Raw genomic sequence first — 21,509 nt, 5'->3', positions numbered from 1 at the left:
AACTTTGTAAAACTATTATAAATAATACATGAATTAAATAAATAAAACATTTTCAGATTTATGCTGATTGATTTTAAAAGTATATACTTGCAAAAATGATTTTGTCTTTTTTTTTGTCTAAATATCGACAAATTCTTAAATCGAGAAGCCTGTTCTAGACAAGCAAAACACATTGGGCCCCATCATACACCCGGCGCAGTGTGGCGCAAGGCGCTGCGCAATAGTCTTTTGGTAGTTTCAGCTTGGTGCAAGAGTCGTTTTGAGGCGTTGCGCTATGCTGTTTAAATAGCAAATGCATTAGCACTCATATGTGCGCCCATAGGCGTTCTGGTCTAAAAAGGAAGGCGTTCTGAGGCGGACCGCTGGCACGTTGTTATTTTGAGAAACTATAATAGATTTTTCATTAGACCAAAACTAACCCGGTCTAAACTCCGGCGCAGAGTTGCGCCTCGCTTACACACTGCTTAATACGCACAAGAGAGCAATAGGCAAATATCTTTACACATGAAAAAATTTAAATATTAAGAATATAATAAGGATAGATATAGGATATAAATATAAAGGATTAAAATATTACAAAACATATTATTTTCTAGCCTACATAAATATGAAAAATCACTGTCTTCCTTATCTCGGGGGCTTTTTCAGTTCATTCATAACAATTTGCTTTTGTATAATGTTATTATTATAAGCAGTATTATTTATTATATCCATATTTATGTTTGTTTTATTAAAAACAAGCTTAGATTTGCCCACCTGTCAGGTTTTAGACCATATGGGGCACAGCATGTGTTTTAGGATATAACTCAGGTTTTTGAGCACATTTTGTTATTATTGTTCATTTATTCGTTTGCTGGAAATTAGAACTGAATTTAGAAATAGTTTTGAAACAAATATTTGCGCTTAACAAACGCAATTAATTATTTATAGACTAATTGATGTCTGTGCGTAAAGGTTTCCCTATCCAAGAGTGAAGGTGAAAGTAGATCCATTATCTCTCATTCTCACGCAGTAGATGCTCTGTTTAACAGTTTTCTGTTAAAAAACTGAACTGTTAACTGTTTGCTTGTGAAAAGCTCAGTTTTTCCACTTAGACTTACTTTGCGTCCTGTAAATAGCGAATGCGCTCTTGGCGTGACGCAGCTGGCTCTTAAAGGGAATGGGAGATGAGACTCTAATTGGTTTATTCTCAAAACACACCTATAACTCATTAAGAAAATAAACTCAACCCTTTTAGACCATGCGCCATGACGCAAAGCGGATTTTCCCGTCCTTAAATTAGCAAAAATGCGTTCTGACACGCCCTGAAAGCGTTTGCGCCCTGCGTTTTGCGCTCTGTTTGGAGAAATAATGTGTCAAAATTAAGTGAGTTTTTTCTTAAAACAAACAGAATAATCTGCCAATGGGGTAAGTAAAGTCATCTTTAACCAAAATGAAAAACTAAATTATTGTACCTTGGCAATAAGTCCTCCCATTGCCGACAAATCCATACATGCAGTTGCAGACTTTCCCTCCTGATCCGTCAGTTTTATCATCACAGGTGGCGTTTCGATGACAAGAGGCACAAACATCCACCATGTCTGCATTCACTCTAATATCTGAGAAGAGCAAAACATGCATTGACATTTAAAACTGAGAATACATGTACACTAGAAATGACTATATTTAGTATAATTTAAATAAACCATCTAAAAAATAAACCTTCTGCCACTTTTCCAAATGATCTTACAACCGGGATCGATATGTATGTGTGTGTGTGCGCGTGTGTGTGTGCGCGTGTGTATATATATAATTTATTAGTTAAATAAATGTCACATTTTTATTTTTATATTTTAGATATTTATAATTTATTATATTATTTAACTAATATACCCATTAGATTTTATGTAACATTTACTTAAGAATGAATTCTATTAATAATAACAATAATGTTTTTAAAATTAAAATCAGATTTTTTAAATAAAATGTTTAATATTAATATCATAATTAAAATTACACAATAATAACAAATAATTGTAAAACAAAATCAGTCTTTAGATTAAAAAAATGTAGTAAGATATAAATCATTGAATATGGCAGATGTTCAATAAAACTCTATAAATAAGTTAAATAAATAACTTTTGAAGAAGAAAAAAAACATTATCATCTAAAAAGCAAAAGACAAACTAAATGCTTTTCTAAAATTATTTCCAGTTTCCTCAATCAAAACTTTAGCAATTACATCATGTGTAGGACACAATATTTTTGAATATTTGTGGTAATAATAGAGCCAATACAAGTAGTTTGATACTGACCTTTAAAGATGTTTAGGATCATCAGGAAGCACAAGGCCACTTTTACGACTGTCATCTCTGTTTTTCTCCCCCTCGGTTCCTGTGAACTCAAAAAACTGCAGCTCTGCTCCGCATTTCTCCTCATTTCCCCTTACAGACCCTCCTCCTCCATTCTGAAGTGTGGTGATAGTGCTGAATGGTTAGTTGAGGTCAGCTCTTCATCTCCTCTTCTCTTTCTGAAGGAAACACAAGCGGTCTCTGCGGTTTATTTACTATCACTGACACACATTCAGTTAAATGTCTCTCTGTGTGAAGATGCTCATTCTTACAACCACACGCTGACTATCACTATTTTTGGCTGCTCTTTATGAAAGTTGCCCAATTGCGGGGAATACACCCTTCTCTAATTTTCACTGACGGGCTATCTATAAACTAAATTGATCTAAAAAAATCATTTGTATTATCAGTGCAAAAACAAAAGCCTTCGAACAACAGCACACTCAAAAAATGTGCAGTTGTTTAAAGGGATAGTTCACCCAAAAATGAAAATTAATTTACTCGTCCTTCATTCGTTCAAAACCTATTAGTTTCTCTTTCTTCTGTAGGAGACAAAAGAAGATAATTAGAAAAATGCTGGTTGCTGGCACCCATTGACTTTATTGGTGATTTATTTCTATGAAGGGCAATGGGTGCCAGCATTTTTCAAAATATCTTCTTTTGTGTCTAACAGAAACTCAAACAGGTTTAAAACCACATGATGAGGTCATTTTCATTATTGGGTGAACTATCCCTTTAACAAAACTATGTCAAACATGGGTAATCCCAACAGCAGGGTTAAAAATGTAATTTTAAATGTAACCTACCTAATTTAATGTGTACATATTTAACCCAAAGTCAAATTTAAACAACCCAGGATTTTTTATTTATTTTTTATCAGTGTTGACTTGAAGATTAAATTCATTGTCTTACCTTGTCAGCCGGAATTCCTCTACATATTTCCATTGCTCCAAAACACCTCCTTTTAATAAAACAAAATTAAGATCTCTTCATATGAATGTCATATTACAGTTACATTTCATAAGAACAACAATACCATCATATTCTTGATGAGATCGTAATAATAAATGGAGTACAAATTCACAACAGATCCAGTGCCAACTCTATAGTGTATGACGAGCTGATGCAGTTTGGCAATGAAAGATAACAGTTTTCTGCTCTATCACCCCTGCACACACCCCTCAAACACACACACAGCTATTTTTATGGGGACTTCCCATAAACGTAATGTTTATACTCATGAAGAGGTGGTGCGCTCAAAACGTCACACATGATAGCTATTTAAAGTTTATATAATCGCAATATTGCTGCTTGTTCAAACTACTTATTTAAAATTAGCTGAATCAACACAATTCTTGATTTTTGTGGGGACAACCTAATTGTTTTATGTTCAAGCCACTTAAAATTTGTAAAAACAACAAAGTTAACCTAATTGATTTGTGTTGGGACAAGATGAAGGAATAGTTTGGCATTTTTATAGTGTAAATTCATATTTTTGGAGCTTTGCTGCTGCCTTTATGTTTATTGTCGTATTATACAACAATACAAACTGTTTCTACACCCAAACCTATGGAAGCCCGTTCCCACAGCTGAATAATAAAAATAAATTATTTAACAGGGCAAAAAATATTATAAAGTCAGAACTTAATGCAAGTTATTAAGTTGTAATTCTGAGTTATAAACTCAGAGTTCTGAGTTGTAAAGTCAGAGTTCAAAGTTATAAATTCAGAATACTGAGTTATAAAGTCAGAATTCTGAGTTATAAAATCAGAATAGCAAGTTATAAAGTCAGAATTGCAAGTTATAAAGTCCGAATTGCGAGTTATAAAGTCACAATTTCGAGTTATAGTCAGAATTCCGAGTTATAAAGTCAGAAATGCGAGTTATAAATTCTGAATTTGCAAGTTATAAAGTCACAATTGCAAGTTATAAAGTCAGAATTTGCAAGTTATAAAGTCAGAATTGCAAGTTTAAAAGTCAGAATTGTGAGGTATTAAGTCAGAATTCTGAGTCATAAAGTCAGAATTTCGAGTTATAAAGTTGAAATTTTAAGTTTTAAAGTCAGAATTCCTAGTTATAAAGTCAGAAATGCAAGTTATAAAATCAGGATCGCAAGTTTTAAAGTCAGAATTGTGAGTTATTAAGTCAGACTTCCGAGTTATAAAGTCAGAATTCCAAGTTATAAAGTCAGAATTGCGAGTTATAAAATCAGAATTGCATTATAAAGTCAGAATTCTGAGTTTTAAAATCAGAATTTCGAGTTTTAAAGTCAGAATTAGGAGTCATAAAGTCAGAATTCCGAGTCATAAAGTCAGAATTCCGAGTTATAAAATCAGAATTTCGAGTTATAAAATCAGAATTCCGAGTCATAAAGTCAGAATTCCGAGTTATAAAATCAGAATTCCGAGTTATAAAGTCAGAATTCCGAGTTATAGTCAGGATTCCGGGTCATAAGGTCAGAATTCCGAGTCATAAAATCAGAATTTCGAGTTTTAAAGTCAGAATTCCGAGTCATAAAGTCAGAATTCCGAGTCATAAAGTCAGAATTCCGAGTTATAAAATCAGAATTCCGAGTTATAAAGTCAGAATTCCGAGTTATAGTCAGAATTCCGAGTTTTAAGGTCAGAATTCCGAGTCATAAAATCTGAATTTCGAGTTTCAAAGTCAGAATTATGAGTTTTATTCTGAGTTTCCCATTATGGCGACTGACAATAAGTGTTAAAGACGCAAGCTCATTAGCCCATAATCACATCATATAACTGACTTTATAACTCGGAATTGCAACTTTATAACTCATAATTCTGACTTTATACATTTTTATTTTATTATTTATTTTTAATTCAGTGGAGGGAACGGGTTTCCAAACAAACACAACCCAAAACAGAAACAATCTGCATTTGATTTTTTTTATACTTCATGATTTATGAGCCGTTTTCTTCACAGGGACCAAAAAAGATCCCCATAAGGTCAATATGGTGAATTACTGGTATTGCTATACTTGAGGGAATACACTCCCTGGCAAAAGTCTTGTCACCTATCCTAGTTTAAGGAACAACAAATAATAACTAGACTTCTAGTTGATCATTTGGTATCAGAAGTGGCTTATGTGAAAGGCAAAGGCCTCTAGATTACGCTTATTTTACCAAAAATATGATCATGAGTTGATTTTTAATTATTTAATTAAGACAGTAAGCTCAGAATTTGCTGAGACAAAAGTCTTGTCACTTAACAGAAATAATGTCCAGTATAGAATATAAAGTCATGCTGCAGTGGAAACAGAATGAATATTGTGTCTGACTCCATCATGATCTTGGAGGACTGCATCCATACATCTCTGCAATGACTCAAATCACTGATTAATAAAGTCATCTGGAATGGCAAAGAAAGCGTTCTTGCAGGACTCCCAGAGTTTATCAAGATTCTTTGGATTCATCTTCAATGCCTCCTTCTTCATCTTACCCCAGACATGCTCAATAATGTTCATATCTGGTGACTGGGCTGGCCAATCCTGGAGTATTTGAAGAGTTCAGATGCAAAAACCTCTAAGTGTCATCTGAAATTTTCATCCAAAATGAGCAATTAGTGCCAGAAGAGTCTCCGCATTGATCTCGTGGGCCAGCCTGATCACCCGCTGGTGACCTACTCACACCTGCAGCTTCTCCACGATGGACGTCCAGCGTTCTCCAGCCTCCAGCACCTAGACTGCAGCTCTGCACAAAAAGTTTGGCAACAGGAGAAATGGTTGTGCCCAACTGAGGCTGGTTTCTCTTCAGTTTTTTTTTCCTTCTCTTCTTAAATTGGTAAGGTTTTGTTTCTCGTCGCTGTCGCCATGCACTGGCTTGCTTGGTTTGGGACTTGTGCAGCTGCGCATTGATGGATTTGCTCTTCAGAGTTTGGACTTTCAGCAGTGAATTTTAAACCACACTGAACTGAACTAAACTGAACTACAACTCTGAAAACTGAACTGACACGGTTTCAATCTACTATAATCTTCCATGTGAAGCCGCTTTAACCCAATCTACATTGTGAAAGCGCAATACAAATAAACATGAATTGACTTGAACTTAGAGGTTTTTGCATCTGAACTCTTCATTTTGGTTTCCACAACGTGAGGAGTACAAGGCGCACACACACAAACACACACCAACTCCTCCCAAAACACACACCCATCCAGAAACTGCTGACATGAGAAACCACTTCCTGTACCTGATTGTGCCAGACATGTGACTGCGATTATAAAAAACACGAGCAATGAACGCTGCTGTGAACATATGTACTGCTTTTATTCAAATGTACAAAAAAACACACCATCGTGGTCTTATGAAGAGATCATAGAGCTGTACAGAAAAACAATGCTGCATTTTATTACATTTCTGAATGAAAAACTCTTGCATGCCCCACTCGTGATGGTAAAACTACGCTGTACGCTTCAAAAACTGAACATTTGTTGAGACGTGACAACAATGCATGCAAGAATCTGGACACAATCTTAGAAATGTAAGTGGTTTTAAACTCAGTTATGGATACAAATCTGCTCCATGACAAATGTCTTGTCAGTCAGGATGAAATTATTTTTAAAAAGCTCTAAAAATTGCAGCTGCCATCATTGGCGATGCCACTGAATTAAAAAAATGCATTAGATTTGCAAAATTTTTTATTAAGTTAAGTGGTTACAAACAATTTACATGGGCTGACTTTTATTACAGAGAGAAGCGTTTTACATTTACACACTAAACACTTTATCCCCGAGAGGTTTGAATTTAGATTTTGATTTAAAATCCTTTTTGTAAGTGTATTTGCATTCTATATTGTTGTATACTTTTCCCAGAGATGGGTTGCGGCTGGAAGGGCATCCGCTGCGTAGAGACTTGCTGGATTAGTTGGCGGTTCATTCTGTTGTGGCGACCCCGGATTGGTAAAGGGACTAAGCTGACAAGAAAATGAATGAATGAATTGTTGTGTACTAAATATGTACAAAATGTTTTTTGCCCCTAGGTCTACTGGCCTTGTGTTTGTTTGATGTGATTTTGTGCAGGTGTGATGCGCTATATCTATTTAGCCTATAGAATACTGTCTCCGAGGAATTCTATAGTGAGAATTTGTATTTGTATTTTAAATGTCTGTTTGTAATGGTATGCATGTTTTTCACATTGTTTAGATGTATATTATTGTATGCAAATGTTCCTGTTTACCGGCTTGTTAGCTGATTGTGATAATTGACTGCAGGTGCTGTGTAGAGCTGTTTGTCTATTTCTGGAGGACTTCCATTTGCAACGCTTTACCTGATGAAGACCATGTCGGTCGAAACGTAGTGATTTTGTAATTTTGACAAATTAAATTTTTTTTTGAGAGCTAAAGTGGCAGTGTGCCGATTTACTTTGAATCTTTTGCTACTGAATTTAATCAAACAAATTAAGTTGAACATGACTAAATTGAATGTTTAAATTCAGCCCATATAAATAGTTTGCAACCGCTTACAGTACCTTAATATAATTTAGTAAATCCAATGATTAATTTTTTTTCAACATGAAAACTCAAATCAGCATTGTACTGATTTCAAAATTAGTGTGCTGAAACGCTCTGTTATGCATGCTAATCAAGCTTAAACCAGATTGTTTAGTTCACTAAAATGATCATTTAAAATTTCAGCTAGCTGCCAACACAGCTCTCATTTTCATGTTTAAAAGTTCACGAAACCCTCGAGTACTTTAGAGATTTTAACTGATTTGTGTGTGTAGAGCATCAGTTAAGACAATGTTAGCACCTGATAGCTTTAATTGTTGGAAAAATAGTTGGTAATATTTATAATAATAATGGATAATTTTAAGCTTTTGTCAGCTAATTTCAGCTTCCGGGTTTAAAATGATATTTGGGGCGGATCAAAATCGGCGACGTAGCGCAAAACTGCAAGTGCAAAGACGAGGCGTCGGTTTCTCATTATTATTCATAGCTGAGTTTTCTTATCCTATGAGAAGAGCCGGCTTCTTAATTATTCATGACTGCACGTGCTTTCTGAAGGCAAGGCAGACCTGCCAGTGCCAAGCTGTGAGACACGAACCCACGGCACACAGTATTTAGCTGTTCATGAAGGCTTGTATGTGTTTGTTGTGTGTTTTTCCCTGCAATGCTGTCAGCAGGGCTGATACAGCAAAGCTGTTTGTGTGTAGCAAGCATTTTTGTCGGAAGAGCAGTACGAGAATGGCGGACGATGTCTTTTATCAGGAATTCATTTACATTTAGACACATCGCCGTGCTGCTGTTTGCCTAAATCCTCAAGATTACCAACAGGGCTAATGGTTAAAATAGACAGGTCAAGAGACCTGCTGCACTGAGTCTGCATTCAGACCTATGATTCAGACCCGGGGATAGAGGTAGAAGTCCTCATTTATAGTGTTTATATGAACACGATTATCTTTATAATGATATAAATTGTGGTTGTGTGTAAATGAAATTACGAATATCAAATGTAGCAGGGCATTTAATTACTATTTATTTCTTTGCATTTTAACCTTGTAAACTATAAAATCATGCGTCTCCTCACGGTTTGTTTCTCATTTTGTAAGCCGACTGACAACAGTTGTTCGCTCCCCTCCTTCTCCCCTGCTGGCCACGCCCACTCCTGCCCTTTGCTCGCGGACACAGAGCTTAAAATGACCAAGAGGCGACACTCTGGTGCAATTTGGGAAACAGCCACTAGAGGGCGCGGCCGCCATTTTGGAATGAAAACTCCAATAGAACAACATGCATATTAGAAGTCTGTAAAATAAACTATTAAAAGTGCTGATGTTCATGATAATACGTGTTGTATTGTCGTCTTTCAGGTTGTATCTCAACTTTAATGCGCTTTTTAAATAAATAAATATAAAACAAAGCAGCTGCTTGCCATCGCAACAGCAATAAGATCCAATGGACGGCCGATCACTTTCACTCCAAAATGGCGGAATCCGGGGCTGTTGCTGGGCGCTGCTGTTGCAATGGAACGTTCTATTGAGTGTCGCCTCTTGGTCATTCTAAGCTCTTGGTCGCGGAGCTCCACGCCCATTATGATGCATTTTTTGAAAGATTCTGAGGTAGACCTGAACTGAAAGTGGGGGCTGTCATGTCCCTTTAACTTTACTAATACTCAAATACAAGAAGGAGAGGGGACCGAGCGGCAGTGGTGTAAAGTAACAAATTACAAATACTCAACTTACTGTAACTGAGTAGTTTTTCTTAGGAATTGTAATTTACTAGGTAGTGTGTACTTTACCTTGAGAACATTTTAGTGCTGTATAAGTACTTTTACTCCACTACTTTCCTTTAACCAGTCATTACTTTATTTTTCATTGTCTATGAGGATTGGCTGAGTAGAAAAATCAGTCTTGTGATTCCTGTCCAATCAAATCACACATAGAAGGTAAATCGTATCATAATGAACTACCTCAAGACATGGGCGCTCCATAGATGCAGCAAACCGCTTGGAAGCATTAAAAGTGTCCAAGAAGATGTTCAAATCTTTACACGCAATGATCCAGAGAGTGTTTGGATGCATGTGATGATGACGGGTGTTTACTGTATGATGACTGAAATCACCAAATAGTCTTAAACTATAACTAAATGCACTACAGCAGCGGTTCCCAAACTGGGGTGCGTGCACCTCTAGAGGTGCGCAGTCTGACCACCAGAGGTGCATGAGAGAATGTTTGTAATGGCGGAAAATTCAAACTTTTATTTGTATGCATTTATTTTGGGTAAACTTAACGTCATTTTTGAGAGAAATTCACTGAGAGAAAAAATAATAATAATCACATTATAAGCTGTAATTTACAACCTGTGCATGCTCACTCATCTCGCCCTGCCCCGGCCTTTTCTATTAGGCGCTCTGTGAAATGTATACTTTTATCCAGTGAATGCACATTATACTGATCCAAAGTGGGAGTAAAAATAGTACGCAAAACAATCATTCAATCATTTTCTTTTCAGCTCAGTCCCTTCATTAATCAGGGATTGCCACAGCTGATTGAACCGCCAACTAATCCAGCATATGTTTTACACAGTGGATGCCCTTCCAGCCACAACCCATCACTGGAAAACACCTATACACTCTCATTCACACACATACACTACGGACAATTTAACTTACCCAATTCACCTGTACCACGTCTTTGGCCTTGTGGGGAAACCGAAGCACCCAGAGGAAACTGACGGCAACATGGGGAGAACATGCAAACTCCACACACACACGACAGCGCTATCCACTGCACCACTGCGCCACCCTACACAAAACATTTTTAATGTAAATAAAAAATATTATTTGACCTTTTGTACTCAAAGAATGCCAATATAAATCATATAACAGATTGATTTCAAGGGTCGCGCGTCAACATATAGCACCACTGTGCTTCAGGCGTACAGAGTTCAACTCCCGGCTCACAGACCTTTCCCAGTCCTATCCCCCTTCTGTCTCTTTAAATTTGCTTTCTCTCTAGCCACTGTCCAATCATAAAAAAATAAAACTTTTTTGTCGATAAAATCATAATAAATTGAGGAAAAAACATTTTTTGAATGAGAACCTGAAACCTTAAAAACTCGGCTATACAGTATGCATCGCGAGAATACATTTCATTTTAAAATATTTTCCAAACTGAAAAGTTATTTTACATGTTAATAACCTCACAAATGTATTGCTGTCTCTGTATTTTGAAACAAATAGTTTTGTCCTTATAATTAAAGCACCATAAAGGGTTATGACACCCTAAAACATATTTTTTGAGATAATTATAGACATAAAAACACTACTAGCACACCTCCATCTCACTATTGAGTGAAAATAGTTTTGTGTTGTTTAATAAATTTTCAAAGCAACGTCACGACCATGAGATAAATTAATAAATTCTGCTAGTACAGTGACATTATCAGGTTTGATATGATAAAATGTCATTAACTAACTTCCATCGTTAAAAAAACGTTTCAAATATATGGACATACATTTGGAAGTTAAAGAAGTGACACGTGTAATTTTACCCTTTTGCCTTCTGAACTGCCTTAATCCTTCGTGGCATAGACTCAACAATTTACTGAAAATATTCCTTACATTCTGCTCCACATTGACATGATAGCATCACGCAGTTGCTGCAGATTTGTCGGCTGCACATGCATGATGTGAATCTCCCGTTCACCACATCCCAAAGGTGCTCTACTGGATTGAGTTCTGGTGACTGTGGAGGCCATTTGAGTACAGTGAACTCATTGTCATGTTCGAGAAACCAGTCTGAGATGATTCACGCTTTATGACATGGCGTGTTATCCTGCTGGAAGTAGCCATCAGAAGATAAGTACACTGTGGCCATAAAAACATATTTCAATAAGCCGCATTGGAAGTCGTTTACTTAAAAACATCTTATAGTGAATGTAAAAATATGGTATCTTTAACTTTTTAAAGATACAGTGGGAACAGAAGTCCTAGTAATACTTAAAAAAATGAACATGAAAAACTAAAAGATTACTAATCTATTTGGTACAAAAAAACTTTAAATAAAAATATTATTAAATGAAATATTAAGCATTTAACTTCCACACTATTAAAAAAACACACACATTGTTGACCAATTTCTCTGGTTAAAATTTGTTCCTGACAATACTCCAAGCAAAATTTGAGTTGTTTTTTGTTTAATTTTGTTTTATGATAACCTAAATACGGTCAACCATGCAGTTACAATGCCATTAATGGGTTAAACATGTAAAACAAAGTATTGAAATGTCCCAAAAACTGCCACTTTTGAGAGAAACCTCAAAGGATTAGACAGGGCGCAGTTGTCAGTGGCTCATGAGATGCATAAATAGGTAGGCTCTTAAATCCACCCCTCACAAACTGAGTGGCAGGAGTCAAATGAGATTGACTGGAGCCACCCACACGTTTAGCACAAGAAACTACCATTGTGACTACCACTATAAAAGTTCCTTAACTAATGTATCTTACTGTATTTACATTATACAAATATTTCGAAAAGCCCCATTATGGAAGTCATGAACTTAAAAAGTCAGATTAAGGATGTAAAAACATGTTATGTTTAACTTTTAAAGGTACAGTACCAACGCAAGCCTGAGTAATTCTTAGAAATGGACATGAAAAAAAAGATGACTTGAATAACATTATTGAATTAAATATTAACCGTTTACCTTCCACTCTACAAAAACACACATTTTTGACCAATTTCTCTGCTTAAAATGTGTTCCTGACACAACTCCAAGCTAAATTTGAGGATTTTTTTTTAAAATGATAACCTAAATAAGGTCAACCATGCAGTTCTAATGCCAGTTAATGGATTAAATAAGTAAAACAAAAACTCAATGTCCCAAAAACTGCCACTTTCCAGAGAAACCTCAAATGATCTTACTGTATTTACATTATACAAACATATTTCAGTAAGCCGCATTATGGAAGTCAAGTACTTAAAATATGGGATTATGGATGTAAAAAAATGTTATGTTTGACTTTTAAAGGTACAGTACCAATGCAAGCCTGAGTAATTCTTAAAAATGGACATGAAAAACTAAATGATGACTTATCTATTTGGTACAAGAAACTAGTCTAACATTATTAAATTAAATATTAACTTCCACTTTATTAAAAAACACATTTATGACCTTTTTTTTGGTTAAAATGTGTTCATTAAGTAAAAACTGTACCAATAACACTTTCACAAAGAAAGTGTCCCAAAAAAGTGTCCCCTCAAATGATTACACAGAGGCAGCAGGAGCGTTTCTGTTTTTTGAGCGGCTCCTCATGAGATGGCTCAATGGGTGTGGCCTGCTCTTGACTCCGCCCTTCACACTCTAAGTGGGAGGAGTCTGATAAGATGGACTGGAGCCCCCCGCACACGAGCTCAGCTGCGTTTCCATCAGTAGTGGACACGTCCGTCACTGTCCTCTCCCTTAAAGACATATCATCATCATCCTCGTCGATCAGCACCACATCCGTTTTAACGTCCACCTGAAAGCACGGCACCGTCCGAACGTCCTCCGAGCTCTCCAGGTTGCTGGAGTCAATGAAGCCCATAAGAGACGACTTGTCCATGTCCAGCGAGGCGTCGATTAGACTGTCCTCGGCTTCGTGCTGCAGATACTGCATCTCTTTCAGACTGTGGAGATTGGAAGTACTCCATTCGTTTGTGCTTTCAATCACACCATTCTCCGTTGGGCTCGTCTTGCTTCCACCATCATCAGCTGTGACTTTTAAGGTCAGCTCAGGTTCAAAAATGGACTTCTGTGGGTCCCTGTGAACCTTCCCAGCCTTTTGAGAATTGTTCATGATACACTTTTGTTTCTTCACACAGGTCGTCTTGCTGCCAGCGCCTAAGATAGGAAAAAACAGGGCATGTTGATATAAATACGCTATATTAAAGTACCCTTACTATGATGTTTTAAATGTTGCTAACTTGTTTGCAAAAGTCTCCTACAATAGATCTTTATGCATCCAAAGTCAAACTTCATTTCGTCATAGCATTAAACAATTAGTTGGTAGATTTGTTCTTTCTAAACCGGTCTTTTCCAAGAGTCTGCTCTGATTTTTCAGATGGCCTATTCTACAACTTAACAGCAGGTGTTGGTGACTAAACACCTGATGGCCTGTTTCCACTGAGTGGTACGGTAGTGGTCGGTAACAGTCACCTTTATCAGGCCAAAGGGTACCAATGGTGGGCGTGGTGTACATCACAAAGTTTCAGTCAACGTCATTCTCACTTGAGACCATGTTTTTTTTTTTTATAATTATTTTTTCAGGGTTTTCACCTTTATTTTGACAGGACAGTAGAGAGAATTGACAGGAAAGCATGGGGAGCAGAGAGAGGGGAAGGATCGGCATAGGACCGCGAGGCGGAATCGAACCCGGGTCGCCGCGAGCACCGGAGTGCATATGTCGACGCACTAATCATTACATAGAGGTGTGAACCTATACTGGTCTCACGGTTCGGTTACGATTATCATGCCTTCGATTCGGTTCAGTTCGATATTTCGGTGCATCACGGTGCATTGACGATACTTTCCACATACAGTGTTATGTTTTAGAGGAGAAGCTATAACAAGCTGTCTGTATAAACACACAGAGACACAGCACCACACTGTCTCTAATTCAAACACAAACAGACAGCACACAAATAAACAAACACACACACACGCACACACACTTAAGCCCTCGCAACAGGGAGAGCTCGCGAAGAGCGGAGCAGAAAAACGAAAAAAAAAACGAAAAAAAGAAGCACTTTTCCGACGGTCCCTTGCTGAGAGCTCCTCTCAGCGCGAGCTATCCCGGCTAAACACATATTGCGAGGGCTTAAACGGAGCAGTGCTCGTAGTGTGGAGCGAAAAGAAAGAAAGACAGCTGTGAAACATAACCAGCTTTGTCTTTTTGTAGGAAACACACTTTAGATCTTTTTAGGGTGAGAGGTTTTTGAGTTATTGCCTTCTGTAACTGAATGTGTGTCAAGAATATCGAAAACAAAACCAACTGAACCGCGCTCCTTTCTGGCGCACTCCTGGATATACAGCGCCCTTAGCATTTGCCTATGGTGCCTATGCCACGGACCGGCCCTAAGTTGGCTGAGTGTTGTAAATACTCGCGCACACCTCCCTCGCGACAGAGCGCATAGGAGATAAATGACGTCAGTACATAATAACCGGTTATGATTATTACTGAACCGATACTGAATTGTCCGCGTCTGCATCGCGGTGCACCAAAGAAACAATTAATTTTGACACCCCTACCACTACACCACTGGCGCCGACCACTTGAGACCATGTTAAAGTAAAGCTTTACGGGTCGTTCACATATACGAGACGCATTTCTCACAAAACAGATGCTTTATACATAAATACTTCTGCATAAATGTTTATTACTAACATTTCTATGAACAGGATTTGATTATAACTGCAGATCAATAAGAAATAGCCTACTGTAATGTCTGTGATTATATAAAATAAATTTATGAATAAATGCAACATATATGAACACATACAGACCCTTACGGTCTCCAATATGTTATCAATTACAGAGAAACTACACACAGCATACATTTAGTCCTTATTTGGGTTTAAAAACAACATGTAATGTCAGGGTAAACCTCTCATGGGTATCTTTAATCTTCACCAGCACATGTAAGCTCTGTTATAAAGTAATTCCGTCATTCAGAGTTCATAAAAGTCCAAAAGGTGATGATAATAGTTAAACAGGGCAGTTTGCTCATGCTTTAGGTTGCTGAAAGAATCATTTGCTCCTTTTGTTTTTTCTGGCTTCTTCTTTGTTTTTTCACGCGTCACTCTTGCGTTTGTCAGTTTCTGAAAGGATCGGATGTCAGAAGCACTTCAATAATCACGCGCACGTTATGACCATCAGCTAAAGAAATTTATTACTTCAAATATAGACACGCATACGAGCTTTCTGCAGAAAGTGAACGCGCTCGCACTTTAGATGGCCTTGTAAACAACTACTGGGCAGAGGATAGATTCTGCTCTTCTTCTCGGCTTTGTGGCTGTTCATTAAGATGACCACATGGTTTGTTTAAGCTCAGTTAGACCATTGCTCGTTATTATATGTATATATTATTTTGGTGTAATGTCTCGGCTGTGTATTTAAAAATGGCGCTGTGCATCTTGCTTCGCCTTTTGGTACCCTTTTGTTGTGCTAGGCACTCTTTCAAAAGGGCACCCAAAAACTGGTACGGTACAGTTCACTTTTAGGTACCTTTTGACAATGGAAACGGCCATAAAAGCGTACCAAACCGAACCAAACCAAACCACTCAGTGGAAATGGGCCATGGGCTATGTTTCCACCCACCTATTTTTTTTTTTTTTTGCACATTTTGCAATATCCCTTTAAAATTTAAAATTGGAAATGCCAAGATGTGCATAAATTTAGAAAATGCGATTGAAAAACATACATGCAAAACTCAGTAGAACCAACTTCTCATGTTATAGTGAAAAATGTGTATAAACCACATTTACCAAATAAATTCCAAAATGTGCTAAACAAGTCATCTGATTTTGTTTTAGATCATGTGATAAATGGGACCAAGGCGACTGCATGAATAGACAAACCAGCGAATCGAGCATATTGTAAAACACCTGAATGGTTGTTTTGGCCAAAGTCCAAAGAACCGTCTTGAGCGTCTTCAGTGTCCAAAAGCAGCAGCCATGCGTTCATTGTGTTTGTTTTCATCTTCTGATGTGGAAGTATTTTGTTATATAAGAAAAAATACTTTCTTCTTTTCTAAAACTCTATTTTTTCTTTTTGATATTTGGCACCAGCTTATCAGGAAGTGACGATTATTTTGTTCTCTTTAACTCATTGGATGGAAACGCTGCTTTATTTGCAAATGTTTTGTGTGATATTCCAGTTTATACAATGGTTTTGTCTGGTTATTGAATCTGATTGGCTGATAGCCGTGCAATATTCTACAATATCAGAACTCGACTGCCACTTCACTCTGTATTACCCCACCCACATGGAGTGATCCCAGAAGATCAATAGACTCACTACAGTTTGACAAATATTGCAGCTGCTGGACAACAAAATGTACTTTTGAGGCTTTTTTAGTCAAGCATGTAGTTGTTTAGATTGCAACTATGCAGTTTATTTATAAGGATAGTGCTTGTTTTAAGAAAAATTATAATTTTAGAATTTTAGCACGTTCGCAGCAATCAGCCTGTCATATTGAGCAAAGCAAAGACGGTTGACGTTGCGCCACAAGATGGCAACAGAGACCGCATAATAAGTCCTTAGGGGAGAACTCGTGACGTGGAGGCTGAATCCTGAGAAAGAGCGCTATCCTGCTGAAGATTTGCCCTCTCCTGAGGTTTTTTATGTGATGATTTTTCCTTCAACAAACAGATTTCTGAGAGAATCTTGGGTCCATCTAGGTTCAATAGGTCTTCTGTAGTATTTGTGATGATTAAGTTGCAGTTCAACAGATGATTCATCTAAAAAATCTGCCTTCTGCCACTTCTCAAAATCAACTACAAGTTATTATTTGTTGCTTTTACAACTGGGATTCATCGAAAAACTTGTCAGGTAGTGTACATATTTCTACTTAACGAGTATGAAAGTGTTTCATTAATGTATGCGTGAGTAATGTTTGATTTAAGCCCTACATGCTACCTCATACTAATGAATTCTCTAATCACCAACAATACAATGCATATGCAATATCAGCAAAACATTCATTTTGCAGCTTCAGTGAATCTAACAGGATTTTCTGTACAGTAAAAGTGCATTAGTCAAGCTAAAATAAATGTTTTGACTCAACAATTAACACTTCCCAACAGAGTGCTGACAACACAATAATTGAGCTGAAGTGTTTTGAGGGTCAATGTAGGCATTATTTACAGGCAGCAAATGAAGCCTGGTGACAATAGACGGCCATAGGTAAGTTTTGATTAGGCCTGCCAAATCAGGAGAGGGAGAATGATGGGAATGGTTTATAATTGTCAATTCAAATTTAATGTAATCCTTTGTTTTGTTTGTTTTAGTGTTAAAGGCTATTAAATGTTTCAATTAAAAGGTGTATATTAATCAGATTAAGTTTAAATGTACCTAATGTCACCCGACAATGCAGACACTTTGGTGAGCAAATCAAAGCAAAGGCTTGATTAGCGTATTCAGCATTGAACTCCACCGTGTTATAAATGTGATTGTTTACGTTCCTGTTGCAATAAGTTATCATTTAAAAAGTTTTCCAGCATTAGTTCATACATTTAAAATAATGTTTTTTATTTAACAACAGAAATCAGTCCAAGGCACTTGAAAAATCAGGGTAATGAGGCAGTTTCTTGCCGAAACGCCTAGGTTTTTTTAAGATTTAGCCATGTGAATAAAGGCTTTTTAAAGCGGCAGTCGTGTCACATGAGCCTTCAGAAAGACTTCTCAAGTGGTTACAACCTTTAATGATTTTTATTTCACATGCACGCACGCAGGCACGCAGACTCACAGAAAAAAAAAATTTTTTGAAAAAGGCTGTGATCTGGCCGAGTTTATTTTGCTATCTTGCATTATGCAAATGATCCAAACAGATCACCAAACAGTTACAGAAGTGAAACTAGAAATACTAACATATAAATATGTTTTTATATAAGTACTTCTCTTTAACAAACCACACAGTCTGAGCTAACATTAAACTTTCAAATAAGTTGTTTTCTTGTTTGCAAACAACAACAAAAACATTGAATTTATCATCAAGTTAATGGATTTATTCCCATCTACACTATCATTCAAAGGTTTGGGGTTTGAATGTTTATCAAAGCTGCATTTATTTAATCATAAATACAGTACACGGTAAAAAAAGGTACACGGCAGTACAAATAAGGTTCCTTGAGTTTTGTACCCTTGTAAAAATTGTACCTTATACAGTACAGAAAAGATCTCTTATGATACTGTTCTGGACCTATTTTGGTACAACTGAAATGAAGGTACACAATTGTTCTCATAAAAAAGGTACATAAGTGTTGGACAAATCCTTCTTTATTACAATATCTATAAAAATAAATATTACTGGAAAAAACAAAGTGATTTTATAAATAATTTCCATATTAAAATATAAATGATCATTTAAAAGACTCATGAACATTAATTATTAAGTTCTACAAATACAAAACAACTGGTAAAACAAAACTATACGCATTAAACTAAACATTTAAGGCATTTAAAATGTTTGGTAAGCATTTTTTACACTGTTAAGGTAAACAGTGTCTTGTCACTCTAGTGGTTCCTTCATGGATCAGACTTGTACCTTTGAAAGGCACAATATTGTATCTGCAGGTTTTAAAAACGAAAGGTTCATTTTAGTTTCCCACAGTACAAATCATATCCTTAAAAGTACAAACTGCAATGGTACAAATTAGTTTCTTTGTCTTAAGGTATATTGCTGCCCCATTAAAAGGTACTGCACCAGTGACAAGGGTTTGTACATACTTTGGTCCAACATTGTACCATTTTTTTCTGAGAGTGTATAAAAAATAATATTGTAAAATATTGTTACAATTTAAAAAGACATTTCTACTGTAAAATATGCAAGTTATTCTAATGATTCAAAGCTGAATTTTTTGGCATCGTTACTCAGGTCTTAAGTGTCACATGAGATCTCACAAATATTTCTAATATAATAATTAAATGTATCATGATCAAAAACCTTTTATTTTGAAAAGGTTATTTTTATTATGCTGTAATATTTAACAGTCATTTTGTTCAGAATTCAACGAGAAAAAGAAAGTTCAAAACTACCATATTCATATCCACCTAATATCTAGCACAATAAGACATGCTTTATACTGTTTGAATGATCACAACAGCATTGTTGGTTTACAAAAAAATAAATAAATCAAACATCCTGGTCCACTACTACACTTGATTTTAGTTTCATTGCAAAAAAAAAAAAAAAAAAAAAAAAAAAAAAAAAAAAAAAACATGTAAATTACTGTGTTAAATGAGAATATGGAATATTTTATGGCATACTTGAATAAACAAAGAAGATTTAGTAATCAAAAATGTTTTATTTTTATTATGTTTTTAAATAAATTAGTCTTACTCTTGATATTTTTCTGATTTTCCAAGTCTTAATTCCAGTACTTTTACCATAAAACAACCATTTGGTAGAGGCTGATATTTTGTAAATTATGGGATGTGTTGAACAACAAAATGCATTGAGTGTGGTAACTAGCGACATTAGGAGTTAAGAAATGCCATCTAAAAACATTTCAATTTCTTTTTTCTTGGTGGGGCAGTTAAAAAGTTAGTAAAAACACATAAAACTTTACATTTTGGTTCATTTAAAGAGACAATTTCTACTCACCAGAGTTGTCTTTGGTGACCATGGCTTTCTAACACACCTCTGGTCCAGAATACAGCTCACATCTGTACCATCAGGAAAAAAACAAAACCGAAATAAGATCTCCACTAAATCCTCAGGATTACCACAGAGGAATTAACCTTTTGCCCTTCGACTACCACACTAATACCTTTTAGTATTTTAGACACAACAGTAAATCTCCAGATGCTGCATGAACATCCAATCACAAAATTACTCAACCTGAGACATTTACGACAGCGAGCGAACAAAAAGAAATAGAAGTGGATGAGAGAATGAAACTAGGAGGTGGCCGATTTTTTTTCTCCACAAGACATCAAGCCTTTAAAAGCTGCAAAAAATAACTCAACATTCCCAAGAGACTTCAAGGCATTTTCAGAAGACGAAAGACATTTTATCTGGCGTGGGCCGTCACTCGCAAGAACACAAAAACAGACACATCAAGAGTTCAGTCGCAAAACAACCTCAGCAGCAGCAGCAGCTTCAGAAAATATCCTCACTTCTGCTGGAAATAGAAAAGCTTAAGAGATAATTCTGAACTTACACTTTCATTATTTTGTTCTTTGATCGACGCTGCCGTTCCACTCGCCGCTCTAAACAGACTGATTACACATGACTGCACTTCTCACACACGACAGAATCAGGCCTTTATAAATTAATCATGTCTATTAGGTTATGGTGTATGTGTACAGGGAAATATTCACTACATTACAGTTTTGAACAAGATATTTGTCTATCTAGTCTAAGAACGGATATATCAGATGTAATGTTTTTTTTTTTTTAATGCATACTAAATTGAGTCTTCTGCTTTATCTTTAAAGGCACACAATGTCATAAAACGTACATTTCAGGTTAGATTTAGGTTGTGATGTCGGGTGACCAAAATTATTTGACTAGATATTTTTCAAGACACTTCTATACAGCTTAAAGTGACATTTAAATGCTTAACTAGGTTAATTAGGTTAACTAAGCAGGTTAGGGTAATTAGGCAAGTTATTGTTTTGTAGACTTACGGAAAAAATATATAGCTCAAAGGAGCTAATAATATTGACCGTTAAAAAAAAAAAATTATATATATTATATATATATATATATATATATATATATATATATATATATATATATATATATATATATATATATATATAAATTTTATTAAAAACTGCTTTTATTCTAGCATAAATAAAACAAATAAGACTTTCTTCAGAAGACAAAAATATTATCAGACATACTGTGAAAATGTCATTGCTCTGTTAAACATCATTTGGGAAATATTTTAAAAAGAAATTCAAAGGGGGACGAACAATTCTGACCTTAACTGTGTGTTTCTGTGTGTGTGTGTGTGTGT

The 21,509-nt window shown here is 36.0% G+C and overlaps 3 protein-coding genes across 19 annotated transcripts in view; all 3 read right to left on the bottom strand.

Annotated features, from left to right (window-relative positions):
* Nucleotides 1-3,465, bottom strand: part of susd1 (sushi domain containing 1) — a 35,088-nt gene extending 31,623 nt beyond the window's left edge. For 9 of the 16 annotated variants that reach the window (XR_015490508.1, XR_015490509.1, XR_015490510.1 and 6 more), the window contains 4 exon segments: nt 3,367-3,465; nt 3,243-3,291; nt 2,295-2,509; nt 1,455-1,598 (listed from right to left, as the gene is read on the bottom strand). Coding sequence is in view for 9 of the 16 variants with exons in the window: in NM_001446866.1 (NP_001433795.1) it covers nt 1,455-1,598; nt 2,295-2,418 (268 nt within the window). In the remaining 7 variants the exon portion in view is untranslated. 16 annotated transcript variants of the gene reach the window in all.
* A 3,506-nt stretch (nt 3,466-6,971) lies between these two features.
* LOC147843851 (uncharacterized) lies at nt 6,972-13,620 on the bottom strand. Its single transcript, XM_087253274.1, has 3 exons — nt 11,404-13,620; nt 10,396-10,585; nt 6,972-7,171 (listed from the first exon to the last, which is right to left on the bottom strand). Exon 1 carries the CDS (start codon nt 13,618-13,620, stop codon nt 13,042-13,044), a length of 579 nt encoding a protein of 192 aa, XP_087109400.1. The 3' UTR covers nt 6,972-7,171; nt 10,396-10,585; nt 11,404-13,041.
* si:ch211-12e13.1 overlaps nt 13,587-21,509 on the bottom strand; it is a 25,022-nt gene continuing 17,099 nt past the window's right edge. Inside the window, exons 6-7 of one of the 2 annotated variants that reach the window (XM_087253244.2) lie at nt 20,147-20,208; nt 13,587-13,664 (exon numbers count right to left, since the gene is read on the bottom strand). Coding sequence is in view for 1 of the 2 variants with exons in the window: in XM_087253245.2 (XP_087109371.1) it covers nt 20,203-20,208 (6 nt within the window). In the remaining variant the exon portion in view is untranslated. Of the gene's footprint in view, nt 13,665-20,146; nt 20,209-21,509 lie in introns of those variants that run through there. The other variant, XM_087253245.2, reaches the window with a different exon arrangement.

Source organism: Danio rerio, chromosome 5, assembly GCF_052040795.2.
Source record: "Danio rerio strain M-AB ecotype USA chromosome 5, GRCz13ab, whole genome shotgun sequence".
Taxonomy (NCBI): Eukaryota; Metazoa; Chordata; class Actinopteri; order Cypriniformes; family Danionidae; genus Danio; species Danio rerio.
The sequence above is the reverse complement of the archived record's forward strand: the minus strand, read 5'-3'. Positions and strand labels throughout refer to the sequence as shown.

What these genes read in the sequence shown, in the direction of transcription:
- LOC147843851 (XM_087253274.1), bottom strand. Translation starts at nt 13,620, where the DNA reads ATGAACAATTCTCAAAAGGCTGGGAAGGTTCACAGGGACCCACAGAAG.